General features: G+C 28.5%; 1 protein-coding gene across 1 annotated transcript in view; it reads left to right on the forward strand.

Annotated features, from left to right (window-relative positions):
- Trim9 (E3 ubiquitin-protein ligase Trim9) overlaps positions 1-19,909 on the forward strand; it is a 617,022-nt gene that overhangs the window by 503,195 nt on the left and 93,918 nt on the right. The window contains exons 2-3 of the mRNA XM_075368305.1: positions 12,526-12,621; positions 19,369-19,602. Of these exons, the coding sequence (XP_075224420.1) occupies positions 12,526-12,621; positions 19,369-19,602 (330 nt within the window). The remainder of the gene's footprint in view (positions 1-12,525; positions 12,622-19,368; positions 19,603-19,909) is intronic.

The following is a 19,909-nucleotide window of genomic DNA, read 5'->3' on the forward strand; positions in this document are numbered from 1 at the left end:
TTATTATTGAATTATTATTTATCGTCATTTTTTTTTACAATCGGAGGTTAATAATTGTTAATAAATCAATATATTTAAATGAAAAAAAGTTAAAAAAGGGATTGAAATCTGATTCGAACTTATGTACCTATGTGTTTTGGTTTTAGTTCGTTTTTCTTTGTAAGATCCAAATATTTCATTAATTAAAATTTTATTTGACTGGAACCAATGAAAATAAGTTCCTCTTATGATATATCGTTGAAATGCTCTCAATGAGGGCTTATAAATGGTTTTGGATTTTGGGCTTTTTTGGACACTTGTATCCAGTTGATTGCAATCAAAAGAGGAGGTTGTTACAACAGTCCTAAATTCAAAATTTCAACATCATACGGCTAATCGTTTTGAATCATGTATAAAAAAATTTCATGTTTTTTTTTCACGTCTGATACATACGTACGTACAGACGTCACGCCAAAACTAATCAAAATGGATTCAGGGATGGTCAAAATGGATATTTCCGTTAAAATTTGAAAACTGAGATTTTGTCAACACAATACTTCCTTTACTTCTTACAAGGAAGTAAAAATCTTTACATAAAAGTAAATAGTTTAATTGTGAATAAACTTAATGAAAAATATTATAAAAATTGGAAAACGGGGTTGATCGTAACTGCATCAGAAATACACAAGAAAGAAGTGCCAAAAGGTCAATTTGAGTCACGTCCTCTCTTCGCTTGGTCAGTTAATATTTTAATGTGAAAATTCAAAATAAAAGCATTGTAAACCTTTGTGGGTAATTTTTTAATATATTATTATTTTTAATATATTATTATATTTATTTTTTTTTTTTAATATATTTTTATTATTTTTATCCTTAAATCCTAATTAGGATTTAAGGATTATTTGAATGTTAAATAAAAGGAAAAGCAACATTTATGAAGGAAATAAATCATTTTAACAGATGATTACAGATATTTTAAAAAGAACGCAATTTAAAACAAGATGTTCGGTTTTATATAACCTTTTTTCCACTTTTTTAATATGATAATCGATCTCGATTATTTTTGAATAGTGTCTTATTTTTCACGATATTAATAGTCGCAATCTTGTTTACAAATGTAGAATTGATTTTTAAATAAATTAAAATATAATAAATTTTAACGACGCTTAAATTATTACCAGCAAAAGACAACTCTTATTTAATTTTTAATGATTGTTTAATTATATTTTGTGTACATTTAATAAAATTAAAATCTTTTAGTTTCTAATTTTAATAAAAGGGAATTTGTTGTTATTGAAATTTAATTTTAATTTTGTTTTTAAATTGAATAAAGCGATTAATTTTCTATTACGAGGAATGTATATCTTCTACAATAAATGCTTGTTATCTTCTACGTTGTAATCAATTTGTTTTCATTTCAATGTTATATTATTATTGTTTTGTAAAAAGTTATTTAATTGTACACATATGGACTGTTTTAGTTCGTTAAATAAATGTCATGTTATTATAAGGGTCACTTTATTTACATTATAGTATGAGTTACGTTTGGCCTTTTGAATATATATATATATATATATATTAAAATGTTTTTCATCGATGACGAATTGTCGTAGAGGGTTAAAGAGATTCTAGCGTGCATTCTGTAGATAGGGAAACGTTTATAACCATTAGTGGAAATTGGCTGAGCTTGGAACGATATGATACGGTGGGTATGATATTATACTGTAATGAATGCAAATTCTCCAGTTTATGTGCTCTTATTCTGTTTGTGTCGGTTCTGTTTTGGAAAAAGGGGTGGGAATTATGATTGTGGTAACGATGGGTGGTTGGTATGAACGTTCTTTAACCACCCCTTTACCATTTATCTGAGTCGATTTTAATTTCATCCACAATGTTTGCACCTGAAGGTTTCTATGTCGAACGGTACGGTTTGGTTTTAATTTCCAGTAGTAACATCTCATCATTCGTTATATTCTCCTTAAGTCTCTCTCTCTCCTCTCTTTTGCTGTATGTATTCATCTTCCTTCTCATTTTCCTTTAATTTCTTACTATTTGCCTGACTGATTGCAGTTTTCGCATCGACGGTTGCCTTGCCTTGTCCCGCCTTAACCTCACTTCATTTTTTACTGTACTGTACACCCAATTAGCGCGATCGCTTTACTTCTAATTTTCCTTCCTTAGCTCTCTACAACCCCTTTACTTAGGGAAGTCTTGTCTTGCATTACAGCTTTACAACTTAATACCACATCTTGAGTTATTACATTCCTTTCCTTCTCTCTCTCTTTACGCTTTCCGTCATCCTTAGTCCTTTTTCTTAACTCTTTCTGTATATTGTGTAATATTTTACGTACAAGTTGAATTATTTTTAATTATATATATATTGTAATAATTATTAGTGTTATAATACTCATAAATTACCATCGTAAATTAAATGAATTTACGAGAAAAAGATTTATTGTATTCTATTTCTTTACTTTGCTTAGAAACCGCTAAGAAATTCTGCCTTTCTTCTGATGGGAGTGGGGAGAAGGGACATCATCAGTAATATGATTTATGTTGCGAGGAGGATTATATACACTCGTATATTCGATGAAGTTATACAACTTATAATTTATTTTTTACTTTTTACTTGACAGGGCTACTTTGAGTAATTGTTCTTATGATTTTTCTTGAGACTTAGAAGAAAAATAAATTGATTTTTTTTTTTTAATTTATTGTTCTTTAACTTTCCTGAAAAGTTGAGAAAAAATACAAACTTTTAAGTTTATAAAAAACAATTCTAAAAGATATCCGAACAAATAGATTTAAAAAATTAATTTTTAAAAATTTTAACTTTTTTTTACGTTTTGAGTCTCCTGAACACGATTCTTCAATGTTTATATAAATATGTACAATATGTATATATAAGATTTTTTCGTAGCTCCATCGGACGCAGTTTTTAACCGATTTTGATGAAACTTGGTGGGGTGATGTAAACCTATAGAAAAAAAATACTATTAATTTTCAATCGGTTCCCAGAAACTGGAATTAGAGCAAAAAACTTGATTTTTGGGTACGTACGTTTTTAAGTTTTTTCGTCGTTTTCACTTAGTAACTTGAAGGATGACATGTTAAAAAGCCAAAATTAGATTTTTCCGAGCACCGCCGGATGCGAGCTAATTTCGTCATAGTACTTTAGTTTCGCGATAATCCAAAATGTGATCTTGTATGAAGAAATGAAGTTGGTGTCCAACCCGTTTTTTGAAAACAATACAAATTATTGGTAATAATATCAAATTGGGTTGTAGAAAAGTAGCAGTAATAAGCAGCTGATGCAGTCACAGCTCATTAACTACGTGAAAAAGAAGAAGAAAAATAAATTTACAAGTATAATATATTTATTGGTACAATAAACAATACTCCTGGTAGTATTATAAAGAGACACATGACACTAACATAATATGAAATTCAAAAAAACCGAAATCATTGCACCAGTACAACATCCTTTCTTTTTTAACTAACCGAAAAATCCGCCCTTCTGACGCACTTACTGCGAAAGAATTTTTTTTTATTAGTATTACTGTATTACTATTATTACTTCTACTGCTGCTTGGTTGTATCTATGAAGCTACAGAAGGGAACAAACGAACATACATAACAGTTAAATACCTATTACCATTCCTCCTCTGGACGTAGTCCGGTAAAAAAGGCCTTCATTCTTATTTGTTATTTAAATGATGAAAATAAAATTCTTGTAGTTTATTTTAATGCGATTTTATTTTAAAACAGCATAATGAGGTGAATGGAGAAGTAATTTGAACAACTTTTGGATCTCTTTTTAATTAGTATATTTTAATTACTACACTTAAAGTAATATCGCTTCAGAGGTAATTTTGCTGTAGGAAATTTCATTTTAATGTTTTTTTTGGGGGGATAGGAGGGTAAGGGAGTTATAATTAGTAATTTTATTTTTAAGAAATATAAAGAAGTTAAAAATTCTACTATGTCTTGAACGTTTATTTCTCTGCCTCATTTCACTCCAAATTGGTTTAATCGATAAAATCGCTCTCTTTCTATTCTCTCACAAACGCGCGCGAGCGCACACCTATATCTTTAAAACCTTTTATATTCCTTTTTTTTCGAATCCACCTCATTCTTCTGTCCTCGTATTAGGCTTGTTGTCAAGACATGATTGCCCTTTACTCGATTGAGCTCGCGAAAAACATGTCGCGTGACTTCTGTGCTCATCTCTTGTTATATTTAGATAATATAATAGGTCAACATCCACTCAATAATTTTAATAAATTGAAATCAATTTTTAAACTTCTCAATATCAAATCAATAAACCTAATTTAACTTTTATTTCCTTTTTTTTGTTCAATTTCATACTTTTATAAATATATTTCAGTATAATATTTCATATTTATTAACTGCTTATTTTTGTTCTCGAAACCATTTTCTAGTGTTTTCTTTTAGTAACCGGCATCATGTTTGGTTACTCAAGATGATATTGCAAATAATTTTCAACTGTTTCTTGTGTTAAATTTTTATTTCATTCCTTTTTTTATCTGGGTGATTTTTAATTTTAACACATTTATTATTTTATATTTTACATCTTCAATTTATTACCTATACTAACCTTTGAGTCAACAATTACTTTTACTTTTGAAATTTCATTCCTTTTCCTGTTTAGCCTCCGGGAATTACCGTTAAGTTAAGTTAAGTGTAGTCTTGTCCAATCTTAGGTCGACCATTTCTGAGATGTGTGGTTAATTGAAAGTCAACCACCAGAGAACACCGGTGTCCATGATCTAATATTCAAATCCGTATAAAAGTAACTGCCTATACAAGGACTTGAATACTGGAATTTTCGACTTTCAAATCAGCTGATAAGTCTGGATGCCTTAATACAATGTCCTTCTATTTTGTTCTTCAAAAGATTCTACTTATTTTTCATTAATTCATTTCTTTTTCTTCCCAATTATTTATATTTATAATATCGATTTTGTTTTTTATTTTATTCTTTTTGTACAAGAACTCTTCTGGTTTGAGTCGGTCTCAAACCAGATTTCCTTTGATTTTTTTTTCGTTTCCGTTAAATAATTTTGTCCTAATTCTGCTGCACTGTACCCCCGTGACTTCAGATAACTTCCCCAGAATGAAGTCTGTTGGTATTCAATTTGACGACCGTGAAGCCCATTCAACGGTTTTCTGTGACCGATTTAGTGTTGTGTCATCTAGCCAGTGTAGTCCAGCACTCCCGTTGTGTGGTGGAGCTCCGTCTTACATTAACTGTTCGGGACGCTTTCCATTGATATCCAGTGTGGCCATCAGCCAATTTCTAAACATTTGCTGGTACTTTTCACTGTCCACATTTCCTTCAAAAACGTATGAGTCAAATTTGATACAATCATTCCAGAAGTCACATCATAGCCCTGATGGACTACTAATTACTTAGGGCTACTCTGATGGGGGCTCTCTCCTGTAAACAATAGCACGGATTTGTCTATTGATTTCATCTTTCACGTAAAAATTAGCCTCATGGAGAAAACAGTACAGAGAATAGGAAGTCCACATTCTCCTTACTCCTGTCAAAAAAACCATCCACACATTTCCATCCTATGATCAGGATCTTCTTCCGATAAGTGTCTGAATGGGTGAAATTTCTTTGGAATGACAAAACTTGGCAATCACAGCTTCTCGTATTGCGTCATTAATCGGTGGCCTTCTCGATCGGGGCAAATCGGCAACATTATCATCCCCTTAAACTCATCAAGTTATCTCACAGTGCTGAATGATACTGGTTGGTGTTCGGGATGACGTCGATTAAACATCATGATTAAACAGGATTTTTGATTCATGCCAAACAGGATGATTTTCCTACTGCGATGTTATCCTCTGACAATAACATTGTAGAATGTTGCTAACTTTTGCCTATACAATAAATTAATTTTAAAAATGATTGATTAATTAAAAACAAATCTAAAAATAAAATGTAATAAATATATTAGTGAAAGTTTTATTTGTGTTTATAAAATAATTTCTTAAACTTTAAATAAAAGACCAGGTTATCAGTTAAAACTTTTATTTACTTTTGCATCGTTAATTAGTTATATTAGGATAAATTTACTGCCTTTATTTCAACGTAATAAATGTTATCCAGAAACTAAGTTTATGGTAATCAAATGTTTTTTTTTTTAACCAACACTTAGTTTATACCCATTGGTGAAAACTAATTTATGTCTGGTTTCGTTGTAAAATCAGGGTAGATACTTCTGTAATGGATTGGGAATTTAAACCTATTAATTAAAACTTTTATAAGGATTTCTGAAGCTTGATAACTGCGCCAAATATCTGCCTTTAATACAGATATATTTACATTTATATTGATCCCAATTTTTAGTTTATTTTTGTTTACGTGTTTAAACTGTAGCATCCAGTATGTTCAGTGAAATAAGGCTTTTGTTTTCTATAACAGTTTTATATTTTTGCTTTTATGGAATATAATCTGAACAAATCTTTAAAAAAAATATGTTGCTAAATTCTACAAATTTTATAAAATTTGTAAACAATTTCTTGTTTTTTAAATGGCTTTTTAATTTTTTCTGGTTTTTTAAATTTGTAATTATTGTGACATGTCGGACTGGATATCAACTGACAGTCTCTTTTTTACTTTTATAAAATACAAAATGAAAGATTAAAGGTAAAATTTTTCTATCCAATATGATTTGAATATTTTGATACAATTAAAAGAGATTTTTGTATGTTGTGTTTAACAGTTCAGTTTTTCTTTGTTATTTTTAATGTTTAAAAAACACACGACACAAAATTTAAATAAATTTTATTATGTAATAAAAAAGTAGTTAGTTAACAATTTAAATAATTTATATATTTTTTTTAGCGTTTTTAAGGTATACTTTTCAGATATAAGTAATATTGAGAATTTGTTTTAAAAATTAATGATGGTAGAAATTTCTGCGGAATAAACATTGAAAAATGTAGCCTATAAAGTGATGAAAAAATACTCTTTTTTTCCTTTTCGTTCCGACTATTACGGATCACGTTTGCATAGTTTTGCCTTCTTTTTCTTTTCCCAAAAGGTTTCTTTTGCTCTGTTATTGTCGCCTTTCTTCCGTCCATTTATTCAGATTTATACCCTTCTCTTTCTTTCTCTCTGGAACCTTAGACTTTCGAATCACTTTTCTAAATTTATCTGTTTTTACACAGACAGAAATGTTAATATTTTCAGATCTCTTTTTATTTCTTTAAATCGGTTGGTGTTTGTGGCTCTGTTAATGTAAAAATTAAATATTTGTTTCGTCAATCTTTGGTTGTTCGTTCTGCATAAATGTCCATAAAACTAATCTTTTCCGGATTAGGTCCCCGATTTATATATTTGTAAATTTATTTTTCACTTTTCAGTTGGTAAAATCTATCTTAATATTTTGGTCCACATATTTTTCTTAATATTCTTTTTTATACTTTTACTACTTGTTCTGAAAAAAAAAATTGCAGAAATTCTACTCCAAACAGTACTTCTGATATGACTACAGTTTTATAGTGTCTCAGTTTGGATTTATATGACAACGATTTTTTATTGTAATGTTCTTCGTGATATGATAGGCAGTTTCAATTTTTCGTACTCCATCCCATTTTCATCAATTATATTCGGTGTTATGATTTCTCCCGTATATTTACATTTTTGAACTCTACTTATTTCTTTCTTGTCGGAAATTTTAAGTGTTAAAGTGACTAGTTAAACCAACATTTTCAAAAAATGTTTTTTTTAAATTTTACATTGCTGATTTTTCAGAATTTCTTTTTTGATTTCTAATTATTTAGAAATCAAAAACTGTTTAGGTTGGGTTTACTTTTAAAATTTTGATGATTAAAATTATTTTCATATTTGGATCTTGTTTTTTGATTCGTGCAGATTTTGATTTGAAATTTATTTAACAGTTTGGTTAATTTTCCGATTTTTAAGAGTGAATTTCCATTTGTAGATCGTACGAAATATTTCTCCTTGTAGATCGATTTGTCTTTTCTTTATCTGGCCCCGCAAAATCAGAGATAGCCAGTTGCACACTTTTAGTATGACGGATTTTTACCGCCTGAGGATTGATTTTTTTTTATAAAACAGCTTTCTATCTTTACTGTGATCTTTAGCAGATGCATGAAAATCTTCTAATTTTCAAAATTAGACTAAAGTTGCAAGCTGTAGAATTCTCTTGTTTAGTTCACCAAAAACTCCGAGGAGCTTTGGGCTGTCCAACACCACCACCACGTGAAGGCAACCAACCGTCTTCAGTAGCCCTAATTGAGAATAAAATTTCCGACAAAAGAATTTTCTCGGAAAGAGAATCGTTGTCAGAATATTTATTATTATTTTTAAAAAAATGTATTTTCTGTTGATGTTCTCCGAAAGCGTGTAACAGTTTTTTATAATAAATAATAATATCCATATTGGTTTTTTTGTGAGTGTAATCATCACGTGAATAACTAATAACATTTCTAGATTTTTCGAATTTCGATCTTGAAAGGGGTGAAGAAAGTTAAAAAAATATTTGTACCTGTCTTCACTAAAAAAAGAGAAAAGAGAACGTTCCACCTCCTATTGGTGTGTCGGGTAACGCTAAGAACCGGTCAAAATACGTTTTTACCTGTACGAAGGACGGATAACCATCTATAACTACTGTTTTTAAGATAAGAGGCCGACTATACCCGCGTTCTTCATATCACTCCAAGTTTCATGTCCTGTTGCTTTGAAGAAATTACAATATACTGATTATTTTAATACCTGAGTATTAATTAAACCCCTATAAATATTCATTTTTTCTCAAATTGATGATGAAAAGATTAAATGAATAGATATTAAATTTATAAAAGTTGAAAAGGGAAAATATTACAGTAAAACATTATTGCCGTATAACAATTGTTTGCTAGCATTTGAATACTCAAAACTTGATATTAAAGTTAAATTAACTAATATTTACGTATTTAATATTTAAAATGATTATTAACAATATTTTCTTTTGGGAGTTGGAATCCCGGCCAGGCATGGCATTTTAAACTGTTACAATTAAATCGATTGTAATAATTAACACGAATATTTTAACTATTTTTTATTTAACAATTAATGCTCCTTTTTATATCAGTACCGCCAATAATACTTTTTTTTATGTTCATATTTTGTTTTATTTTTTTATTTTATTTTTTATTTTTTTTTATTAATAATTATTAACCTCTGATTGTAATAAAATTTTTACGATAAATAATAATTTAATAATAACAATAAAAAAAAGAAAAAACATCAGAAGTTGTTAATGAAATAAATTTTATGTACTAATCATTTAAAAAAAAATTGTATATGTAATATAATAGGCGTACGAGGAAGTCATGTGATGTCCACATCATATTTTTATTTTACTAATTTAACTAGAAATACTTTCTGTTTACAGAGATCCTTTGTCCAAGCTATAGGTGAACAAGGGTTTATGCCTTTCATTGAAACAAAGCTCATATGTACTCAAAGTACAAACTAAACCGTAAAACATTTGATTTAGATTCTTATGTGGTGGGGGAGAAGGGTTAGCGGCATGAAAATCTTTTATAAATCTTAATTACTTTTGTAGATATTACTATTAACATCTAATAGTAATATTGATTTATTAATAAGTAGATGTGTATTAATAAGATGCATGTTTTGTAGCAACAAAGAACTGCCAGATTACATTGACAAAGTGCATCCTTATGAAACATACATTTATTAACTTTTAATAATTAATCTTTTTATTAATTTTATATTGATTATTCAATTTGTATTGAGATTGTAATTGTTTTACAATATCAATACTCCTGTTACTAATACTACTAGTACGACTACTAATCGTTTATGTCAGGGTAGAATGAAAAACTTCTGGCTGGCTGTTGCCATGGTAATATATTTAAACTTATGAGAATGAATTATATGCTGTGAAGAAATAACTGTTTTAGTTATAAAATTTTGAATAAATTATTTTTATTATTATTAGAGGAAAAAAATAGTATGAATAATAATTTTATATCATATATTTTCATTGTATATTTTTAATAATTTTCTTATTACTATTCAGCCAATAAAATAAGTTTATTTATTAAAGCGTGACTTAATTCTTATATTTTTGTTTGAATTTTATTATATTATTTGCTGCAATTTATTTCTTTTAGCTGAATATATTTCACTGACGAGTTAGTTAATAAAATGTATTTTTAGCTATACATTTTTTCACCTGATGATTTATTTCAGTATTAGATATTTATGTGTAATGTATGTGATCTTTATGTTAAAAATAAACTTTCATACTTACAGTTTGATTAAATTTATTTTTAAATTATTTTGTTTTTTCATTTCATTCTTGAATAAATAAATAAACTTTATATAATCCCAAAAGCAAAATATTACTCTTTCACTCACCAATCATATTTTTATAAAAATTTTGCAGAGGGATTCTACTTGGATCCTACATATCCACTATGAAATCAGAGTAAATAATTCTATCCTCAAATTGTGAATTCCTCTGATTATGTGGTAATTACTATTTTTTTTTAAATTGTGTTTATTATATTAAATTGTGTTCTACAAAACCCACAGCACAAGACTGGTTTTAAGCTAGTATTACTATGAGTATCTTATTATATTAAAAAAAATGCTCATATGATTGTAGGATATATTTATTTAAAATGAAGGAATCAGTGGGCTGATCTTAATAATTTTTCACTTGCCAGTGTAATTTTTGAACTTTGAGGAAGGTTTCAGTCATAAATTTATTCAAGTAAACACTATTATTGGGTGAGAAGATAGGCCTCTAAATCAAAGGCTGTCATATTTTGTATTATAAATTTTTAAGTAGCAGTACTTTGAGTGATTAGCTAAACCACATACTATAAATAATATTTACAGAAGAAAGAAAAAATAGACTTAAATTCATTTATTTAATCTAAATTTACAGATTGAATTTTATTTTTGTATTTCATAAAACAAAATCAAGTCATGTTTCTCTAGAATGTTCAGAAATTCAATAAGAGATGTTACTTTTCTGTGCTCATTGGTAGGCAAAGATTTAATTTATGAAATGGATTTGATTTATAAAGTCTAATTATTTATACTTTATCAAAAGTTTTTTTTTACAAAGCCTTTTTTCAATTTTTATTTAACTTTTTGTTTTTTATTATTACTATAAGTTTTTCATAACTGATCAGTGTGTTGTAAGTCAGATTTGTATTGAACTTCCACTCTTATTCTTTTGTGTTTTTATTTAGGTTACCAAGTTAGTTGCCGCATTCCATTACAGAACTGTGTGATTCCCACTACTGAAATGTAGAGGATAGTAAAGAGATTTCATTTCTGGAAATTGATGTAACCATTTTTTAGATATCAGAGATTTTATGGAATATGTTATTGTTCCATACTCTTTGCAGTTAGGAGAGACATTTTTCATAGTGAGCATTTTCTTTATAGAATATGTATAGCCAGCATTTTTTTTCTGAAAATTAAGAATCAGTTTTATTTCCTGATAATTGTTTATTACACAATTATAAGCAAAATCCCATTATTTAAATTTATGATCATTATTATGTTAGCCTATCACTCCAATTTATGTCTGTTTTTCTATTTCTATGGATTTACACATGACAGCAAAACATGCTTTAATAAACCTTACAGCGTAAACTAGATGCAGGAGTGCCTACTAAGCTTTTACTGTCTACTAAGCTTCACTTGAAATATTTACTTGCAAACAAAAAATAATGAAAAAATAAATAAATTTTAGCATTTCATATTTTATGTTTTATTTAATTAAAAAGGAAAAAATCCCACTTTCTTTTTGTTAGTTTTTTTTAATTTTTCACTATGAATCTCAGCAAACTTTCCTGAAAAGCAAAAACGTTCCTGAAAAGTTTTTCTGTTTATTTCAAAGTTGAACAGAGGTCTATTTATTTATTTGTTTTGAGTTTTATTTCAGCAAAAAATTTCAACTTATAAAAATTAAAGCAACTAGAATTTTAAATGACTAATAATTATGTTTTTGCTGTTTAAACAGGAAATCTTTCCCCATTATTGTAGGAACATTTTCTTTTTAGATTTAATCACTGGAAATCATTTTATTAAATGGATTCAGAAAGACTAGAATTTAAAAAAAAATTATATAAAATTTTTGTACAAAAATTTTTTGGAAATGTCAAGTGAAGCTTCTGTTATGGGTAGTAAATATAGACTGATACCTGATGGATCACAGGAATTCAAGTCATGTATATAATCCAGCAGGTTCTGTGTTTATTTGCAGTGCACCAGTATGTTTGGCTATTGCCATCAAACATGACTTTCTCACCTTTTTTCTTAATTTTGCCATTCCTGAAAACTCATCACCTTCTTGCATTCTTTATAATCTGTTTCAAATAGTTTTACTACTTTCAGTTTCATCTTTACTACTAAACCCTTCTTTTTGTAAACAGATATGAATAATTTTGTTTTTAATAAACTAAATTTTATTATAATTAATTTTAAGCTTTATTATTTTTTTTTTGTTTCAGACTGAGTTATCACAGAATCTACAGCAGCTTTCAGAAAAAGCACGTTCTACTACAGAATTCATACAGCGATTAAAAGCCATGACAGACAAATTGAATGTAAGTTGTTAAAAATATTATGATTCATCTTTTGTAGATTATTATTCACGTTTTTTAATATATAAAGTTAGTTTATTTCTTGAGAATATTTTATTCATAAACAGTTTATAAATTTGTATAGCAACGAGTTTTATTCATTGTGGTATAAAGTTAGCAAAGGAGACCATGGAAAATGGTGATGATACTACTTCACATGTGCTGTACCAAAATATATATATATATATATATATTTTTTAATGACAATTATAAACTGAAGGGGGAAAAATACACAGCATTTACCTTAAATAAAATACTGGATCTAACTTAATGTTATACAAAATTTATATATACTGTTAAATTCTGTCATATTATAAACACATTATCTTTTAATAGGATCATTAAATTACTTAGGTCACCAGTATGATTAATTTTTTTTTTAATTTGAAAAATAACACTAGTTATTCTTTTGACCACCATTTATTTAAAATATTTTTATCTGTAATTAAGCATAGCCTACAGCTAGCAATTTTTAACACTAGGTTGGTGTCTGTGTACAGTTTTACAGAAGAAAGAAAGATAGAGATGCTTGAACGGGGAAGTGGTTTAGTGTTATAACTGTATTATAGAAATCAAATAATTTCTTGCGAAATGGGCTATAACCAGTTTCAGTTCTTTATTGTAATTGGACATAGTCATAGCAACAAGCTGCCGTCATCACTTCCTCTCCTTATCTTCCAATTGTAAGACAGCTGATTCACCATACTATGGTTATTCATGACCTTATCACTTACAATACATTTTTATTAAGCTGCATTCACCATTTAATAGATATGACTGAGTGAAGTAGATTTCTGTTGTGCAGTCCAACAAATAAGATCATTTATTCATGCCTGATACCTCTTTTTTAAATATTTCACCCTATAATATAGGGAATAGTGTAAACAATTTGTATAGCTTGTCAAAGCCAAATTGGCACAGAGGCAATGGTTGCCTAGCTAGCGTGGAGCTATAATATGCTACTCATGGAAGACAGTATTTATATGGCATAATAAATTTTACGGTATACATAAAGAATAATTTTTTAATTTAAATAATTTTTTTATACAAATTATGGTATAATTTTTTTTTAGTAATGTTTATTCCACTCAATACACAAATTCACATCATAAAATTTTTAAATTATTTTTGACTTATATAAAAAAATAAATAAATTTGTAACCGAATAAAACAATACACAAATATTTAGCTAACTTATTTTTAAATATTTAAAGTAAAACAAAAATTATATGTAATTATTACCTTGACATGCAAGTATTTCTTGTTTTTCTGTGATTTTAGAATTGTTTTTAATTGCTCGACAATCCTTTTTTCAGTAAAACTTTTACACTTTACTTTATAATGTATTTCATTATGATTCTGTAACTAGCACTAGCATAATACAAACAACTAAAGTAAAAAATTACAAAGTTATGTAGCACTTCAATCCCTACTGCATGTTTTCGTCTTCTTCTAACGATTCTGATGAACTCTCGCTCTCAAATTGATGATGACACATGCAATTTGTTGTTCTAGAAGTCCTTGCAGCTTGCGATACTCATCTTTGTTTTTTTTACATATTCGCAACATTTTGTTCAGTCCTCGACTGAGAGTTCTGCAAACTTTTTATGACAAATTTCCATTGTTGCAGCTGTCATAAATTGTACATTTTTGGCTGTGACCCGGTTCTTCACCTGTTGTTAAGCCTCAGGTTTCATTTGCTACTTTTTTATTAAAAGGAGGGACTTTAAATTTTATTAAAGTAGGACTTTTAAATTTTAAAATAAAAATGTTCACTTTTTTCTTACTCTTTATAAATTCTCTCCTTTTTATTATTACGCTTATTATTTAAATATGTCTAATGCCCTATTTTTAGGGAGTCTGATTCCATCCTTCAGAGACTTAACTTATGTTTGTTATGAATGTACAATTAATAAATATAATAATGTTAAATATATAAATTACAAGTTCAAGATTATAATAAAAATAATTTATGTTATAAACGAAGTAAATACTGTTATTTATTTGTATGAACCGGCAAACAATAAAATATTTAGAATAATTAACTCTAACTGAGGTATTGAACCAAGGCGGCAAATTATTCGACAACCTTGCCCACATCATCTCCATGGGATTCAAATTCTGATGATATGGGGGTAGGCACAAAACAGTGAACCCGCCTTCCTCCAATATCTCATCTATCTTATATGTTTTCAGATGATCTTTATTTTTTTTTAATTGTCTCATACAACTGAACTTTCCTCAAATTTTCATGGAATGGTAAGCTGAATTCATGTTGATATTGAATTCAGTGCTTGGCTTTCTTCAGCACTGTGATAAGAAGCATTATCTAAAATAATGACACCATTTATTGGCAAGTTAGGTATTCATTTTTCTCTTATCCATTTTAAAAACATGTTCATCTGAGAATGATAATCACCTGAGGAAGATTTGGCTTTCCATGCTGTCAAACAGTTGGGAACGAATCACATTTCACGACAAGGATAATTATTATCCTTCAGACGATTGGCCTTCCTTCAACTCAATCTATGTATTCTTCTGTCTTCTTGCTCTTCCTCAACTTTATTCAAATACACAAATCATATGTACTGAATATCATGTTTTTTTTTTAATTTTAGTTTTTTATAATTTTTTAGTTTTGTGGTAAGTTTCCTTAGAGATGGCAAACAGCCTTCCTTTGAGTAAAATTTTAACACTTTACATCGCATGGCATTCTAATCAAAACTGTCTGGGTTTGTCACTTCCTTTTTGTGATTTATTCCTTTGCAAGGAAAACTGAATTATTTTTCGAAGCTATTTTACCCGTAATTTGTTAAACTGTTCTTTTTGAGACTCCTGTGGTACATGCAACACGTTCTACATTTTTTTTTAGGGTCAAACATTCCAGCTGTTGCTTCTCCTGCCATGTAATTAAAAATGTTTTGTACAATTTTTTTCCTCTGGTGGTGATTGTCTTTTCTACATAAATTTGATAGAATATGCAAAATAATAAAATCAATTCACTACCATAAGGATAGAGCTGTCAAAAATTTACTAACTTAATGGGGAATAAATTACTTTTAAAATATCACTTAAGACTTCAACTGCTTTCAAAAATTGAAACTCAAAGAATACTATAATTGGACGATAACCTTACTCTTTGGATACACACAATTAACTGAACAAGTTTTAACTGCAAATACAGTATAAATTAGAATGGAATCATTTACAAAAGCAAGTTAGTTTCTGAATGAATTAGGAACGGTTTGTAAAAATAGAGATTTAATGTTTCATTTGTATGTTAAGAATGACATGTCATTCGGTTATTATGTACACAAACCTGAATTAGGAAATTTTTGTTATGTATGACTCATAGCCTATGCTAGTGTATGGTTGTTCACCACTCCCAGAACAAAGGGCGAAAAACGTAGCATAAACAGTAGACATCAATCTTGTGCGTGTTTAGCTTGGATATTTTACACAGTTATAAAACTATAAATAAATATATTTAGACCTAAACACCAATCAGTTACAGACAATTAATCTCCATAATACTACATAATATATCTATTTCAGTATCTAATAAAGAAATAAATTATTAATTTAATAATATATCACCTCAGGATTAAATAAGTATTTAATAAATATAAAACGCGAACTTGTTCATTGATTCGAATAAACAATAGTTGTACCATATACATACTTTCTTTAATCGAATAGTATTATAAACCCGTGCTCGTTAGGCAGCAAGATATGCTGCCTATGCTGTTCATCAGATCTGTGCCAATTTGGCTTAGACAAGCTATACTTCTATTATAACTGTTGTGTTTAAATTAAGGTAGAACGTAAAAGTTCTAATATTTTAATGGTGCTATAACTTTAATAAAATACATTAAAGTAAAATAGAATTGGATTTTCATTAGACTTAATTTGGAACTTATAGATTAAACACATCTGATATTCATTACATCCACCAAAATGTCAACAAGTAACAACAAAATAGCAACAAGTTAATTTAAATATCTAGTGTACAGTAAGAGAAAATTCTCTGTCAGTTGTTTCAATAGGTTTTGTTAATCACAATAATAGTTACTTTAATTATTATGAACTTTCTACCTCTATTATTTCTTTAGAAGTTAAAATAGTCTGAGGCACTGGTTCTCAATAAATAATCCATTCTTAACTCACTAACCACAACTCTGTCTTTTTACTAATAAAACTTTTACTTTTAAAGGTGAAATACGTATATAATTTTCAGTGGTGTAACTTTTCTTTCATGCTTATCATTCACCAGTTTGTTATAATGTATGAGCCTATGTTTTCATACTTCTTTTCTTCAAACTGGAACAAACTTGTATATAATAATAGGAAATTTATTTCAGCCAATCTTAAATGGTACTGTATGTATAATAAAATTTCATATAAGATATACTTACATTTATAACTATTTATATTCTATTTATAATTTTAAACATGCAAAAATATTTTGTTTATTCTCTTAATCTATATAAACTAATTTTAGTTTTTGATTCTATTACAATTATAAAAGTAATTAACTCATTGTTATATTTTAAATTTAATTTTAAAAAAAAATTACTAATAACTGATTGTTTTGCGTAGTAAAATAAAACTTTTCAGATTCACTGCACTTTCTGGAGCAGTAAATTGACATATACCATTAGTATACGTTTTTAAATATTACTACTTAATTATTAAAAAAATGCAGGGTAGATTGTTAGTTTTAGTTTACATACACAATTTATGATTTTTATTATATTATATTAATCTACATTGAAATGTTTGTTTCTTTTTTTTTTTTTGTTTGATAAATAAATATTTGTTAATTTACTCATTACTGTGTTTGATGGTTCTTTTTCACATTATAAATATCTTGAGATTGACATACATCAGATTGATCAAATTCTTGCAATCCGTGATAGATAATTATTTTATTATATAGTTTAATTTAATTTTTTTGGCAAACTCAATTATGAATTTTAGTTCGACTTCAAGCTTATTATGAAGTCAAGGTATCCCTAATTAGACAAAAATTCTCAAAAAAAGGCTTAGATTTTTTAAATAAATTTTTCAGTTGGTTTCATTATTTTGTAGCACATACTAAATGAAACTTATAATTTCAGTAGTTTTCATGTAATGAAAATGTACTAATTTTTTTGTCTTTGCAAAAAAATGTCCCAATCTATCTTAACTAGATTTATTAGCTTTTTTTTTCTTTTCTGAATGAAATTTTGTTATGTAAGATTTTTTTTGTTATTAATAAATAACATTTTCTATACACTGCCTATATATGATTTCAGTCAGCCAGTTAAATTTAAAAGTTTTGTATTACTAGGGTGTATCAAATATGAACGAGATTATATTTTTTTAAAGTTTTATTTGGTGTAATCAAATAGCCATGCATACATCATTTTTCAATGTAATCTTGTTCTGGAGATGCGTTTTACCAGCAGATTGGGAGATTTTCTTCTCAAAGAGAAGAAAATCGCAGGGCAATAGGTCAGAACTATAGGGAGGATGGTCAAGTGGAATCCATCTCATTTCCTGTAACTTTCTGCAAGTTAGAGCTGCAGTATGGGGCTGAACGTTGTCATGGAGGAGAACAACATCTCAAATCGGTTGGTCACATCTTTTGGAATGACAAGCAAACTTTACCTCATTCAAAAGCACACAGTAATAAGCAGCATTTATTGTGCAACATTCATGCAAGAAATCAGTGTGCAAAACGCCTTACTGGTCAAAAAAACAGTTGTAAGCATGTTGCCAGCTGACAACCGAGTTTCTTTCGCAAGGGCTACCTCCCCCTTCCACTGCCACTGCATGCTTGCTTGATTGGATTCGGGTATGCAATGATGGACCCAATTGTTGCAGGAGACAATTTGATTCTAAAATGGATTTCCTTCTTCTGCAAATCGTGCTATAAGCTACTGACAGACCTGCAAACATCTCAACTTGTGTTCTGCTGTCAAAAGGTAAGGGACCCACCTGGCACACACTTTACAGAACTCTAGGTCTTTTGTCATGATTATTTGATAGCTTCCATAACTTATTCCAACCTGTGATGCAATTTTAGAAACTGTCAGACATCGATCGCCTTCAATAAGGTCACGAATCGTGTGATTGTTCTCCTCTGTAATGTTGGTCTGAGGACGGCAATCATGTTCCTGATTTTCAACCCACCGACATCTTTCCTTGAACTTCTTATGCAGGTAAACATACGAGCCCTTCACAGTGTTTGATTCCCAAACTGTGCAGTCAATCTTTGCAGAATTTCCCCTGGTTCTACGCTTTCATGAGTGAGAAATTTAATGATAATACATTGCACAATGGAAGGATGCACCTGTTGCTCTGACATCACAAGCACTACTGCCAAACTGGTTTGAACCAGACACTGCCTGATCTCCCCACTAATCATTCTAGAAGCAGCCATCTGTTCCCTTCAAACTTACACACTCAGAATGAAAACTCTCATTTATATTTGATCCACCCTCGTATATTTATTCTCTATTGTTTGGAGAAACAATGTATTATGTGAAAATTTATAAATAAAATAACTTTACTTTTTTATTTCTTATTGTTTTATATCCACTTCAGTAGTAAAAGGAATTTGTCTATATTATCTATTCTAACCATAGTTGACATCTACAAATTAAATATTTAAAAAAAAAAATTTTAAATATAAATTTTCATAGTTTTTTCTATTTTATTTTACAGGAAAATTGTGCCGAATTTGAGGATGTAGTAAGCAGCCAGTGTGATGCATTAATACAAGCAATAGAAGCACGCAGGCAACAATTAATTGAATACATAAGACAGGATAAAGAAATGAAAGTACGTATGCTCAAAGAACAAGTATCAACATGCACATGCAAACTCCAGCATACAACTGGGCTTATACAGTTCTGTATTGAAGCACTTAAGGAAACTGATGCTGCAGCATTTTTACAGGTAATATTAAAAAAGTATTTTTACTGATTTTTGTTACACAATACAAAAAATTTAATAGATAATCTAAATACTACATGATAATTTTGAACACTTTTCTTTATATGATAATTCAAATATTAAGGTTCTTTAAGATGTATTTCTGTTGAGTTTTCCAAGAAAAATTAAATAGATAACATTGGTTTCTACAAAAGATCAGCAATGTAAAAATATTTTTTTTTAAATAATAAAATCACTGTTTACAAAAATTGTAATTTCATTTTTCTTCTTTATCATGTCTATTTTCAAATGTTGGCAATCATCTGAGTAA

Source organism: Lycorma delicatula, chromosome 6, assembly GCF_047948215.1.
Source record: "Lycorma delicatula isolate Av1 chromosome 6, ASM4794821v1, whole genome shotgun sequence".
Taxonomy (NCBI): Eukaryota; Metazoa; Arthropoda; class Insecta; order Hemiptera; family Fulgoridae; genus Lycorma; species Lycorma delicatula.